The sequence below is a fragment of the Triticum dicoccoides genome, chromosome 1B (assembly GCF_002162155.2).
Source record: "Triticum dicoccoides isolate Atlit2015 ecotype Zavitan chromosome 1B, WEW_v2.0, whole genome shotgun sequence".
Classification (NCBI taxonomy): domain Eukaryota; kingdom Viridiplantae; phylum Streptophyta; class Magnoliopsida; order Poales; family Poaceae; genus Triticum; species Triticum dicoccoides.
Genome location: NC_041381.1, coordinates 125,363,080 through 125,378,079, shown reverse-complemented (window position 1 = coordinate 125,378,079; position 15,000 = coordinate 125,363,080). Strand labels below are relative to the sequence as shown.

At 47.8% G+C, this 15,000-nt stretch overlaps 1 protein-coding gene and 1 pseudogene across 1 annotated transcript; one reads left to right on the top strand and one right to left on the bottom strand.

The window, feature by feature from the left end:
* The first annotated feature begins 3,543 nt into the window (after positions 1-3,543).
* On the top strand, positions 3,544-8,591 carry LOC119350226 (annotated as a pseudogene).
* A 3,707-nt stretch (positions 8,592-12,298) lies between these two features.
* LOC119322931 (mitochondrial pyruvate carrier 1-like) lies at positions 12,299-14,604 on the bottom strand. The gene is made up of 4 exons (XM_037596474.1): positions 14,257-14,604; positions 12,878-12,932; positions 12,651-12,786; positions 12,299-12,459 (listed from the first exon to the last, which is right to left on the bottom strand). The coding sequence occupies exons 1-4, from the start codon at positions 14,533-14,535 to the stop codon at positions 12,423-12,425; spliced, it is 507 nt and encodes a 168-aa protein (XP_037452371.1). The 5' UTR covers positions 14,536-14,604; the 3' UTR covers positions 12,299-12,422.
* Between the last annotated feature and the right edge of the window lie 396 nt (positions 14,605-15,000).

The window sequence follows — 15,000 nt, the reverse complement described above, 5'->3', positions numbered from 1 at the left end:
GATTTCGACGAATGCAAGGAGCAAGAGGAGTAGAGGTGCTACGGCGTTTGTACGAACACTGTGGGATCGTTCGAGTGCCAGTGCCCGGATGGAACCCATGGTCACTCTTCCGTGCCCGGGGGCTGCGTCGTTTCGAGTGCAGGTAATGAGCCACGCTTAACACTGGGTCCATTTATTTTCACTTTACTTTTACGGTCTTGCTATTTTTCTGTGTACACAATATTTTTAGCAAAGTAGATTCAACCCAAAAAAAAAAGAACAACGAACCAAAAAATAGATTTCACAAATGTGCAATTTTAGCAAAGTTTTTATAAAACCGCATCCATATATTGATTATAAACATGCTTACAATCGCTCATTACAAACTTGGTCACGCCCCACGCGGCACTCCCTAGGATTAACCCATCCGATCTAGAATCAAGACAAAGTTTAGAGATTAATTTTCAAACTCGCTCTTGTTCGGCTCCTGCGGCCGCACCGGGGCGCCCAGATCCCACCACCGGTGGACCACCCCCACCTCCCCGCCGCCGCTGGACGGCTGGAGGGCGTCGCCGAGCAAAGTCCAGCTGGCGGCAGGGCTGTTTCTGTGGCACGGTGGCTTCAGTTGTGGCGGGCTCTGCTGCGAGCTTCGACGACAGGGCTTGTTTTCCTCGAGGCGGAAGTGGGTTGGCTTCGGCGGCTGCCGCTAACGGGGCGTCTAGGCGAGGTATGGGCGCGCGCGGCTTAGGGTCCCAAGATGATGCGTCGCGGGCGAGGTGCATGGAGGTATCTACCACACGCCTCCCAAGTGAAGTGGGATCAACTCCGACTTCAACTGAAATTTTCAAAACATTTTCCCACTTCAATCACCCGGTTTTAGTCCATTTTTTTTGAAAACCAACCGGTTTGTTCGGTTTTTATCGGTCTAATTGCAGAATGGTCCGTGAAACTTAAATAACCGATAGGATCGCCGGTTCTGGTTTTTTCAGGTCCGATCGCCGGCCTGGTTTCTAAAACTATGGATCGAAGGCATAGCTGTGCCCAGGCCATGGCATGGGGCATGGAAAAAATTACTATATTTTTTATGGGTGTGGAAACAATTGGGGTCTGTTCGGTTCACAGGAATTTTAGAGGAAACTTTGGAGGATATAGTTTCACAGGATTTTCTTTTTTTTTTGACGGGCAGTTTCACAGGATTTTCCACCTTAGCCGCGTTCGGAGTAAAGGAATGGTGAACAGTAAAACATAGGAAAGTTCTCACATTCTTACAAATTTCACGGGATTCGCAACATCTACTCAAAACCAATTTTCTCGCTGACGCCTGAGGTGTTGCACGGGAAGGGAGCATGCAGTGGATTAAAGAGAGAGAGAGAGACAGTGCACAGCCTAATAAAAAATTGAGGAAAGCTGAATTGGACCCACGATTCCTCTGGCACATTGCTGCTCCTCCAAACGCCTGGTGGTATGCTTTCATCTGGCTTCTTGTTCCTCTGTTTTGTAGCTATAGTCATCTTCTATTTCTACTCATGATTTCAATTCTACGTTTTGGATACCTCCATGCCGAACGTAGCCTTACTAGTCCATGGGTAGGAGATTTGGCCCTGTCCTGGACAGCCATCCCACGAATGCAGCGAACTAGGGCTTTTTCCCCTTCTCGCTAGGGTTTGTCTTTCCTCGTGGTGTCTCTGACGACATTGAGGCTATCGACTCTTTTCTTCCCCAGATCTCCATCGGATTCTGCTTGGGCTGATCAATAGGTGGTCTTGGACCGCTACCCGGCCTTGGTGTGAAGACAAGGCGTAGGTTTTTCTTTCCCATCGATTAGATCAGATCAGGAGGCGGCATCTATGGCGAACAGTGGTGAGCCACCATGTTTACAACAGGGAGGACACGAAAAAGTTGCAACAGGGTCAACGATATTTTTGTTTTTTGCGATTTGACGATGGTGAGCGTTGGGGGCGAGGGTGGCCGGCCCGGCTCGGGGGGGACAAAATTTCTGCTCTAACCCTTTTTCCAAACTTAATTAGGAAATAACCTCGTTTTGAAACAAAGTTCGTATTTGACCTTTTTTGATCACGCCAACCTCTATGGCGTTTGGATTGCACAGGAGACGCCACAGTTCCTGGCGTTTGCTTCCTAGTCCACATCCAGCTGGTCAGCTGACGTGGAAGGGCGAAACGCCAAGCCTCATGGCGTCTGGTCATCACTCACAAATCTCCAGAAGGAAACGCCATCCTTCCTGGCGTTTGGCACAGGAAGGACACACCACTAAGCTTGGCGTTGCCCATTGAAACTGTTTACTATTGCTCGTGTAGTGTTAGATCGCCATCCCTCTGCTTGCACGTACGGCAACTAGATTGTTTAACATTTGCAAGCTGTAATTATCGAAAAAGGGTTTTCCTCGCTTTATATACAAAGCAACCAACCGAACCATACAGAAATAGGTGCTGGGGCGGAAGCAGCACAGTCACGCCCAAAAGAAAAGATAGAGAAAGAGCAAAAGAAACAAATGCCAACAACAGCGGATGCAAGCTGTAATTCACACTAGATAAATCGATCCATCTCAAAAATCACGTACGGTAGTTTCAGCAAGCGCTAGCTATAACACATGCCTCACAAATCTCTAGCATATCTGTTGAGCTACCCGGCCTGGTCCACCAAGTCAGAAACCATCTATGCATAAGTGAATGTTAATATTTATGAGCATCCCTAATGCGGACCCTTAAATCGTCTGCAAACGTCTGGATTGAATTGTCCGTATGTTGCAAGCCATCCAACGGGTCCCTATTAGCCTGCGGACCGGTCCACACTTCCGTTTTCCCGTAAATCGGAAGAAAATCAGGGGAGCTTTGTGGGAGATCAGACATCTATCACGTAGGATTTCGACACCCTCGGCTCACGAAAAACCGAGGCAAAGCCCAAATATTTGGAGCGGTCCACTCTGCTTCCGCGCCAACCCCTCTTTATCCACCCTCTTGGCTATGATTGTTGCCGCTCTCCACACTAATTCCTGCCACTTTCGCTTCTACTGCCGCATGGACCCGCACGAAGAGCTGCTAGAGCCGGCTATGGTGGAGGATTAAAAGAAGATGGTCGCCTAGTGGTCATTTAGCAAGTAAGAGCATCTCCAACACCTCCCCAATGGGTGGCATCTGAGCCCGGATCCGGTGCCCATTCCCCCATCTTGGCGAGTGGCCGTGCCCGCCTCTAGAAGATTGCTCGTCGTCGCGCCTGGATTCCGCGCCAGTACCTCGCCGACCGCAGGTACGACGTTGACTCACCCCTTTGGGACACATGGTTTCAGGACAAGCACGGCATGCGCCGGCAAACTTTTTTTTGCCGACCGTGCTTGTGGCCCGCCCCGTGTGTCCCATAGTGCGCCTCGTGTGCGCGCACCGAGCCCGCCCAGAGCGCGCGGGTACGCGACCTCACGCCGACGCCCTCTCCCTTCCTGGCGTCGCCGCCCTCACAGCCTCCCGCCATGACGATCGAGGAGGAGGAACAGCTTGTGTAGGCCGTCATGGAGGACTCCGAGCAGGAGTACACGCGTCGCCAGGAGGAGGAATGGGAGGGCCTGCAGGAGATGCTCGAGTTGTTGGCCTCCGGGACGTCCACGTGCCGAAGCTGGACGTGAAGCAGGAGGTGAAGATGGAGATGAAGGAGGAGGCCACGGAGGAGTGTGCATGGGCGTCGTGGTCACCGCCGCCGCCGCCGCAGCCGCAGCCTGCACAACACTCACCCCCCCATTCTGGGGACCGCCGCCGCACCTTTGGACACCCCACCCTACATCGACCTAATGAGCGACGATGAGGATGTTTTAATCTATTTTGCAATGCTTTTTTTAATTTTCAATGTTTTTTAGTGTTTTTTCTAAGTCCAACACGGACAATGTTTGAGATGCGGCCGCGCATCGGATGTACCGGCCCACGAACGGCTCAAACCGGACATAGGCGTCCATTTTACCGCCCCAAACGGACTGAATCCAGATCAAATAAACGTCTATTTAAGGTCTTGCGTTGGAGTTGCCCTTAAGGCCTTGTACAATGCAAGATGCATAGAGAAATAAATCAGACTTTTTTTAAGCATCGGTGCTTCTTTTTACAGAATAGACGCTTAATTAGACGTCTCTCCTATAGAAATAGGCGCCGATGCTTCAGAAAAATCTGGTTTATTTTTTTAAGCACCTAGCATTGTACAAGGCCTAAGTGGGACTAGGTTGTCGGATGCGTCCGTGTAGCAATACGCAGACGATGAAGTATAGTGTTGGATGATAAAATGCATTTGAGTCGATATATCTATAGCCTCCTCATACGTACGCAACTTAGCATTCCACAGTGTGAATTACAGCTTGCAAATGTTAAACAATTTAGTTGTCGTACGATGCAAGCAGAGAGATGGTGATCTAACACTACTCGAGAAATGGTAAACAGTTTCAGTGGGTAAACGCCAAGCTTAGTTGCGTGGCCTTCATGTGCCAAACGCCAGGAAGGGTGGCGTTTCCATCTACGACCAGACGCCATGAGGCTTGGCGTTTGGCCGTACCACGTCAGCTGACCAGCTGGATGTCGACTACGAAGCAAACGCCAGGAACTTGGCGTCTCCTGTGCAATCCAAACGTCACAGAGGTTGGCGTGACCAAAAAAGGTCAAATACGAACTTTTTTTCAAAACAAGGTTATTTCCTGATTAAGTTTGGGAAAAGGGTTAGAACAGAAATTTTGTCCGCTCGGGGAGATGAACGCGCGCTGCGTAACAAGGGGAAGAGGTGGGGTGACCGCCATGTTTTTCCCGTGCTTTTTTTCTTTTCAGATGCGGACACGAGAGGAGTGAAAGAAAATGATGGGGAACGAAGTATCAAACAGCTATCCACGTGGGAATCCGACAACGCCGTGGCGACCGGATGAATTTTGGGTTGGTCAGCTGGCGCCTATCACTGCCAAAAAAAATACTACGCTAGAGCATGGCATTGTCAGGCATCTACAATGCGCGACACTTGTAGGAGGCGCCATGATCGAATTCTTATTCCATCGGTGGTTAGAGGATAGAATCATGGCGTCCAATGCCATATCGACGGAAAAGTAGGAATGGAGCGCTTAGGGCATCTCCAATAGTTTGTATGTAAGCTTGTTGGTAAAATATGACATGTCATCAGCCAACACCTTAACATACAACAACTTCAATAGGTTGTATCTAGTTTGCTCAATAGAATGTGAGATAATAAATAATGTACTCTCTCGTTCTATATTGAAGCTTGTGCAAGGGGTGTTGGTTCATGTACATATAACCTTCATCTCTTTCCTCATTTATTGTATGACACATCATCAAAAATCCTATATGGCAAAGTCTACCAACAACTATCTTACAACCATTGAAGATGCCCTTAAGCGTTTTCTCTCCTGGGCGATTAGCATAATGATTTGAATTTTTTAGCGCCTACTAATGCGCCTGGCGTTGGAGCCGACAGACTCTTAGGTGATTTTCTAATTATTTTATTTCTCTATAAGCGCCTATGCAGGCATTCCTCATTGGAGATGCCCTTATGACATTTACTCCCTCCGTTCGGAATTACTTGTCTCGAAAATGGATGTATCTAGAACTAAAATACGTCTAGATACATCCATATTTACGACAAGTAATTCCGAACGGAGGGAGTACAACACTGGGCGCTAGGACCTAGGAGTAGACGCTAGGACTAACATCCTTCCCAATCGACAGTTAAGCCAACAAATCCTGGCGTTTAACTTGGCATCGACAGCTGGAGGTGGCCGCTTAGCTGTTTTTTTCCTTTCCGCACGAGTGGGAATGGTGAGTCCAGGCGTCCAGCGGTTGATTTCTGGCCGGTTTCACGATTAATTAGCACATATCACTAGCGCCCAACGTTGGGTTACAAGGTGCTTGGCTGAATTTTTATTTTAGGAAATTATTTTTTTCCTTCTTAAGCGTCTACGCGTCTTCCTATGGGGATGCCCTCAGCGTTGACAACCTTTTTTAACTACAGTAATAACAGTGCAACGGTATACACCTTTTTTTGCAGCTGATGCGTGCAGCTATTCATGCGGGGACGTGGACGTGCCGTTCCCGTTTGGAATTGGCCCGAATGGTTGCTACCGGCCAGGGTTCGACCTCACCTGCGACCGCAGCAGTAACCCGCCGCGGCTGTTCCTCGATAGGGAGGTTGGCGTCGAGAAGATCTCCCTCCTGGACAACACAGTGCGCGTCCTCGTCGACGGTGCGACCGCGTCGATGACCAGCAATTCTGTCGGTTCTTCCGGCGGCTTTGACTATTTCTTCACGGGTCGTGAAGCCACGCCCTACTCACTTTCGACCAACAACAACGAGCTCATCCTCGTAGGGTGCAACGTCCAGGCGTCTCTGTTCGGAGACGGTGATGACCAGGCCACCATCAGCGGTTGCACCTCCTTCTGCCCCGTCAACAGGTCAACCGGCAGTACCTACGCCTCGAGGCAGGTACCGTCTGGCGGTAGCGACAGGTATTGCTATGGCATCGGCTGCTGCCAGGCGCGCATCTCCATATCCGCGAACAACACACCCGCATCGTGGATGATCACCAGAATAGATGAGAACCAGGAAACGCAGGGCAAAAATTTGTCGCCGCCTGTGGCCATGCTGATCGCGGCGGTGGGGTGGTTCGACCAGCAGCAAGTCTCCGACATGCTGGCCCGAGACTTTCAGCAGCAGCGTGAAGGATTGAGATCTGAGCTGCACGTCCCCGCTATTTTAGAATGGGAGGTCATGGAAGACTTGGCTACGTGGGCGGCCGACGCCAAGTTGCAGCATCCGACGACGACGGCGACTTGTCACGCGGAGGTAGCCAGAAATATCTGCTTGAGCAGGCACAGCCATTGCAAACTTGGGAGAAGAGGCTATTTGTGCCAGTGCAGCAATGGCTACGTCGGCAACCCCTACAAAAAAGAGGGATGCAAAGGTAATATATTCTCCATCTTGTACTCCTCCTGTTTCAAAATAAGTGTCTCAACTTTAATACAACTTTGTATTAAAGTTAGTACAAAATCGAGACACTTATTTTAAAATGGAGGGAGTACTATCTCATGTACTCCCTTAGTTCCTAAATATTTGTCTTTCTAGAGATTTCAACAAGTGACTACATACGGAGTAAAATGAGTGAATCTACACTCTAAAATATGCCTATGTACATCCGCATGTGTTAGTCTATTTAAAATCTCTAAAAAGACAAATATTTAGTGACGGGGGGAGTATATGCCAGCAGGCTAATTTACCATTTTTTGTTTTTTCCTCCCAGGTGACTGGAAGTCTTTACATACAGGTGAGCAGCACCTTTAACTTGAACAAATTTTCTCTCGTCTTTTCACCTATATTTACACACGGACTGGAGAAAATGATTGATTAGCAGCAATATGTATGTATTTTCAGGTATATACATCAGCGTCGGAGTTGCTATTGGGGCTGCTGTCGTACTTTCGTTCTTCATTGCATTCTGAATTTCAAAGGAAATTAAACACCGGCGGGCACAAATGTTGAAGCGGCATTTCTTCTTGAAGGATCGTGGACAGTTGCTGCAACAGTTGGTACCTCAAAGACCCGATATTGCGGAACGAATGGTTATAACCTTGGAAGGGATTGAGAAGGCCACAAACAATTTTGATAAAACACGCGAGCTTGGTGGCGGCGGGCATGGCATGGTTTACAAAGGGATCTTATCGGACCTCCATGTTGTAGCCATCAAGAAACCAAAGACAGTCATTCAAAAGGAGATTGATGAGTTCATTAATGAGGTTGCCATCCTATCACAGATCAATCATAGAAATGTAGTTAAACTATATGGTTGCTGCCTTGAAACCGAAGTCCCCTTGTTGGTTTATGAGTTCATATCCAATGGTACCCTGTATGAACATCTTCATGTTGAGGGGCCAAGATCTTTATCATTGGATGATAGGTTGCGGATAGCAACTGAAACAGCTAAATCAATAGCATATCTTCACTCCACAGCTTCAATACCTATCATCCACAGAGATATCAAGTCTGTTAACATACTTCTCGATGATACTCTGACGGCAAAGGTGGCTGATTTTGGTGCTTCAAGATACATTCCCATGGATAGGTCAGGAGTAACAACAATGGTGCAAGGTACAATCGGATATTTGGACCCCATGTACTTTTATACACAAAGGCTCACAGAGAAGAGTGATGTTTATAGTTTTGGTGTCATTCTTATAGAGTTGTTGACTAGAAAAAAACCATTTGCATACATTTCGCTGGATGGTGAAGGCCTTGTTGCACATTTTTCTGCTTTACTTACTGAAGGCAATTTGTCACAAATACTAGACCAACAAGTTCTTGATGAAGGAGGCAAAGAAGTGGAAGAAGTCGCTGTGCTTGCTAAGGCATGTGTACACCTAACAGGAGAGGATCGTCCGCCCATGAGACAAGTAGAGTTGGCATTGGAAGGCCTTCCAGTATCCAGAAAGAAGATGTTAGATAAGGTGTCGGCCAAGGAATTTGAGAGGAATGGTATTATGATAAACCACCCATGGGTTGGAGATGAAAGAAGCAGTAAAGAGACGTCAAGACAATATAGCATGGAAGCTGTTATCCTCAAGGTATCCTCGATAGCTCTGCATACGCATGATACAATGCAGACTCAATTTCTGACAGTTAGTTCCAAAGGTTTATTTGAATTCATCTAACCTAGCGTTATGCTCTTGGTTCATTCGCTCAAATGGTTAGAAGCTATGTAGTCTGTATTGCCTTCTCGCTCTGTGTAAACTCTTTGTTAGTCAGTCTAGTTGACTGTGAACTTGTTTTCAATGGTTAATTGTAACTCGTTGTCAATGGTTACACTGCTTTCGATCTTTTTTTGTATTTGTGGAAGAATCATTATTTGTATTCTTACTCTTTGTAAACTCAAAGTCAGTCTTGGTTATAGACCTTCTTTGGGTCTGCCACTCTGCTTTCAGTAATAGCTGAGCGCGACCTCTTAGGACCGACCTACTCTGCAGCAGCATCTGGAACCAAATTGATGTGCTTACATAATGCGCCATCTCTGAATGAAATTCCTATATTTTATTTTTACCACTGCATAGCAATTCTCAGAGACACCACATTTCAGATTTCTCATCTGCTAGTAACCAAAATGAATTATAAATAGAATCAAAGATGAGCCACTGCAGGTTTCAACTTACGTGCATCGTCTCACTTGAAGAAAGGGGCGCCGACGCATCTTCCACGGCTGCGACTCTGTCATCCGTGCCGGTGGAGTAGACAAGTTGGATGACTGGATGGTCGCTAGCCGTGTCGAGGAGGCCGGGCTGCGGGGCAAGGTCCTTGATCGTGTTCATCATTTTTATTTTATTTTTAATCTAGACTAGATCGCGTTTGTCATCCGCAGAGGGAAGATCGACTTGGTGGGCTTTTGTTATTGGGCCGCGTGCGTCTGGATTTGTTTTTTTTTGATAATAAACAGACAAATACCGATGGAGTCACGGAGACATAGGGAAGGGAAGTGCAGATGGCGAACCCCATCACGCCGAGATGCGGCGGCGGCGGTGGCAACGACGCGCCGCGACCCATGCCGCACCTGGACGACGGCATGCTCTCCGAGATTCTTTACCGGCTGCCCACCAAGGACGCCTACCGTGCCGCCGCCGTCAGTCCGTGGTGGCGCACGGTGCTCTCCCTGCCGACGTTCCTCAGCCGCCATCTCTCCCCGCGGCCGCTCCCGCTCCTCGACGACCGCCCGTACGCGCTCGTCATCCAGCCGCGGCGCAACGTCGGCTACTTCACCCACCTCACCCTCGTCTCCATCGAACCCGCGGATCGCGTCCCCGTCAACGTCCCTCTCCAGCGCAAGTACATGGCCACCAACTCCGACCCGCGGCCCTGCCTTCTTGACACGGCTGGAGACGACTCGGTGTTCCAACTTCTCTACTCGACCGGCACGGACGATCCTGCTTCTCCTGCGGCGGACGACTACGACGACGCTGATCGGCTGGCTGCCACGGCGGATCTGTCTGTGGATGTCGACATCTCGTCTGGCCAGGCCACAACCACAACGACGGCTGACACCTCGGCTGGGGATGCTGCGCCGGCGCCGCCACTGGGAGAACGAGTAGAAGATTACGTGTCTTCTTCGAGCGCACCGTCCCGATGCTCGACATCTCGATCGTGGCGTCGCACGGCCGGCTGCTCCTGGGCTGCAGCCGGAGCCGCTACTATGTGTGCGACCCGGCTGCGAACCGCTGGCTTGCGCTCCCCCCGTCCACCATCGTGCCGGTCTGCGTCGTCAACACGGGTTTCCACTACGATGCGTCGTCCACCGGCCTGCTCGCCTTCACCGTGGTCCTCCTTGTCCGGCGCCGACGTCAGCGCGTGCGCGTGGAGACCTTCAGGTCCGCGACCGGCAGGTGGGACACAAGGGAGCAAGCCGCGAGCGGCGCCGCTCGCTGCCTCGGCGCGGCGTCCCATGGCATCCACGCCGGCAACTGCTTCTACTGGCTCAGCTCGCGCCGGGGCCGCATCCTCCGGTACGACGCCGCTCGCGAATGCGCCTCCGTGCTGCGCGAGCCAGCAGAGGGGGACAGGTCGAAGCTCAGGGTGGGACGGTCGCTGGGATCCGTCGGCGGCCGGCTCCGGGTGTGCGCGGTCGATATCCGCAAGAGGGGCAAGGGGTATCGTGGCATGGAGAGAGTCATGGGCGTGTGGTTGATGGACGAGGCGGCAGCGCGGCCGCCGGTGTGGCGGCGTGTGCACGAGGCGGTTCTGGGCGAGATGTGGGAGTACTATTTAAATATGCCGTCGTACCACGAGAAGCCGGTGGACTTCGCCGGTGCGTCCGGCGGGTTTGTGGTGGTGGAGGAGAACCACGGCCTGCGCAGGCATGACCTTGAGACTGCCGACAACGTGCGTCTCGCCACCCTACAAACTGGTAGTTGCCGGCTCCGCGCGCTATACCGCCGGTTCCATGCCTTTCCCTTCTTCAAGTGAGAAGAAAAAAGATCAACACTTCGCGTAATCACATGGCAACCTGCATCAGTGGCTAGTAGTAATTGCTTCTTAAGTTTCAATTCAATTCACTGTTGTTTATCAGTAATACCATTACCTACAGCCTATACTGCTGGAAATTGAAAAATACTACTCCCTCCGTTCCAAAATATAATGCTTCCTCTATTTCCGTACTTCAATTTTGACCACAAATTTAACTAACGAGACCGACTGCGGCGAAAACAAAAGTTATATCCGCGAATTCGTATTCAAAAGAAGTTTTCAATTATATAATTGTTACTCCCGCCACAGTCGGTCTCGTTGGTTAAATTTATGGTTAAAGTTGAACCTCAGAAAGCGCAGATGCACTATATTTTTGAATGAAGAGAGTAGTAACTGTGTGGGAGAGAAGAATAGTGCCCCATGACGAGCAAGCCCAAAATGCGACTCAAATTGCCACTTCCATCTACATCTTGTCAGCGAATTTCACTACTACTGCAGCCCCTAAAGCAACAAGGAAATATGTTACCTCCTAGGGGCCATGTGAAGCTTAATGTAGACGCCTCATTTGATCAAGATCTCCTCGAGGGGAATACCTATTACGTGGGATGAGAAGATGAACTTTATTAATGCAAGTAATTGGAGAATTGATATGTGCCTTGATGTTTATTTTTGTTGAAGCTATAGCTCCGCAGTGTGGACTTTCTCTTGCACATACAATTGGTTTCAACAAGATCATAGTGAACTTGGACAATCTGCAGTTTATCAATAAAATGAACGAGGGAGGCTGACCATTGCACCCCGCGGCTGCATTTTTTGGTGATTGCTATCAATTGGCGTGCAAAATTCCCCTTTACTTCATTTGTGCACTGTCCTAGGGAAGCTAATATTGTTGCATATGGATTAGCTAAGTTGGCTAAAGGCCCTTCTTGTAACAGTTTCCTTGATAAGTCTCCTGGGGAGCTCATCCCTCTCTTGCTAAATGATGTAGCATTGGTCACAACGTTATAAATATAGAGATATGTTACCAAAAATTATAATCGTACATAGTCTCGTTCAAAAAAACACAATGGGTGCATGTATGAGCTGTACACTCAGGATAGTCTGGTCGAAGGAGGAATAAACTGTAAAGTAGTTAATTAACAAACCAACTGAACAAATCTCGTGTGGGCTTGATTAGTAGATCAGACGACCTTCGTGCACCTTACCAGACGACCTCCAGCTAGTATGATAGATGCAAATGATGCCTAGAGTTGTCGAATGCGGCATGGACAGACGACGCACATTGACGTCCTTATAATTCCTCCTATGTAAAAGGATCTCATTCCGTATCATAGGGGTTTCCATTTTGTTGTATTCCGGCAGTGTAATTAATACATAAACGGTACGATTACAAGCATTGCAAATTGCCCGAAACCAATTTTCTTTACATAAATAGTGTCTACAGTATTCGTCGGGCCATTGTTATTGTTGGGCTTCAGGCTCTTTCTTCTCTAGGTAACTGCAAAATCCAAGCCCAAACATCTATATTATCACTCTATTGTTGCATTAGTTAAATGACATGTTAGCATTTGACAAGTACGCGACAAACAAGAAAATGATAACCATGTTTAATCTGGTGAATCTTTTGTGGATATTATGGTAATATAGTAGTAGTAATATGGCAATAAAAGTTCACATAAGAAGCCTTACCCTTGAGCCCTAGCACAGCGAGATAACTGGTAGAGCTGAACGCTTTCGTTGGAGGCATGAGTTGCCATAAGAAAATAGTTTCGGGGCCGTACCACCCATGCGAACCTCATAAATAGGCCAGAATACACACACATGACTGCACAACACAATAGTAGTCATTAAAGATAGTTGAAGATGTATTGATCACCAAACTATAGCTAGAATCTATGACTTGTCAGACAAATAACCTGCAGTCATATGGCCGGATATCAATTCAGGTGGCTTGTTCATGTCAGCCATACCCTGGAGATGAAATAGGAACCGAAGGATTATTGAGTTACAATGTTAAAGAATTTAATGAGATGCCAACTTGAAAAGATTATTCATTTCAACTATTTCACTAACTTCCTATAAATAGATTAGGATTCAAAATCCAACAATATTTTTGTAACGATAGTAATTACTCCCTCCTTCCCACAATGTTAGGCGTGTTAGTCTTTAGCACGAAAATTAGCGTACGTGGATTGTTATTTGGCCCATCGTACAGGTAATAGACAGGGAGGCGACCACGATTCAAAAAAATGGTGGGAGGCATCCACGATCTTCTTTCCAATTAAACAGGGATCGTTAGCTGTAATTGATTGAGAGAGGAAGGCATGTGCGCCTTAGATTATGGGATTGCATGAAAAAACTTAAACGCCTAAGATTTTGGGAAGGAGGGAGTAACAAATTAATGAATTATTCTTGTGAGTAATAGGCATACAACACTGATGCATATACATCAACTGGAATTCATGGGTTCAAATAATATTTAAGAATATAATTAGGCCTCCTTTGGTTCCTAGGAATAGGAAAAACATAAAAAGTGAGATGACATGCATCTCATTTCGTATAAGGAAAGAGATGTCATTTGATGGATAGGATATGGATTTTTCCATTGAGCCTCAATTAATGTTTTTTTAAATGTGAAGGATTGCTTCCTATCCTATATAAGAATAGGAATCCATTCCTACAAATCAAAGGGCTCCGAACAATTTTTTTTATAAAATTTATATCCTTTAGAATTCCTACAAAGTTTTTGTAAATCAAAGGAGGCCTTAAATCGTGAAATTGTTGTGAGTCGCTATGAGGTATTAGGTTGGCTATAGATGACACGATAACTTTATTCATTAGTCATGCTCTAATAGATCCGGGGAATGATAGGCTCACCGAAGAGAACATTATCATGCAAATAAAAAACTAAAACATCTGTCTTTTCTTGGTCTCCTTCCCCGTTTCCACAACCACTCTGCCACTCATTTGGGACGATTGGAAGATTATCTATTTGGCGTTGTATATGTTAATGTATTATTAGATTCAATCAAACATAAAGAAGTTTGAGGTAAAGCTAGAACTACAATTAATTAGAAATGGAGAGTAAGAGAGAAATTCCCCGTATATAGATGATCATAAACTGTAACCGGTGTCAAACCATCACTAGGAATTCGCAGCACTCTAGTGGTTGCGATCAACCAACAGCACAGGTTAATTTGGGAAAGCTAGATAGATAAACCAGGTACACCTTTTCTTAAAAAAAGAAGAAGATAAACCAGGTACAGAGAGACAGAGAGAATCGTGGAGCGCGTACCGCGAGGATGAAGCCCCAGTTGCTGACGGGTCCCCAGAAGTGAGTGGTCTTGGGGCCGACGGGGCTGTTCAAGAACGCCTTGAACGCCGTCGCCATGGCGGAGAACCTCGCCGTCCGCGGGTGCGGATGGAGTCCCTCGTGGAGACGGCCAACAGCTGACGAACGAGCGGGCGAGCCTCCGAGCTTGTGGGGGGTGGGTGGGGGCAGCGAAATAAGAAGATGGTTTAACGGAGAGTGGGCAGGTCCATCACATGATCTGGAAATGATCGATGCGGCCATGCGGCGGCTCACTGTACATGGTGTGGATATGCACTACACCGTGAGCTGATTAGGCTCCGCGAGTGCGTAGCATGGGCGGCTAGCTCGAATACTTTGAGGTGAGCACGCTCTTGTTCCTACCACAAGAAGTCTGATCACTCGTTCACGCATTGCCAGACGGTTTGCTGTCATGGTATTACTTTCGTATCGCCGCCGGGTGGAGCACGTAATCGGCAATGGTTGGAGCATTTGAATTACTCGCACCATGTAACTGGGGCAGATCTATATGCCTAACCGAGGCTTAACTTCGTTGGGTTTGGCCTCAGCAGTGACCTGTACGGTGTAGTTAATTGCTTGTTAGTACTACTAATTTTTAACTGAAAGAGAGACGACCCCAGCCTGATGTGTCGAACAATGACTTGGGTAACTGACATAAACAATGGATTCCTTAGAATCGCCTTAGCAGCCACTTGTGGGGGCCGGCAG

Bases quoted from the DNA above. Each gene is read 5' to 3' on its own strand.
- LOC119322931 (XM_037596474.1), bottom strand. From the start codon at position 14,535: ATGGCCGCATCGATCATTTCCAGATCATGTGATGGACCTGCCCACTCT. The intron at 12,787-12,877 runs GTTATTTGTCTG...TGTGTTGTGCAG, and splicing joins ATCCGGCCATATGACTGCAG to TCATGTGTGTGTATTCTGGC. The intron at 12,460-12,650 runs GTAAGGCTTCTT...TGGATTTTGCAG, and splicing joins CGCTGTGCTAGGGCTCAAGG to TTACCTAGAGAAGAAAGAGC.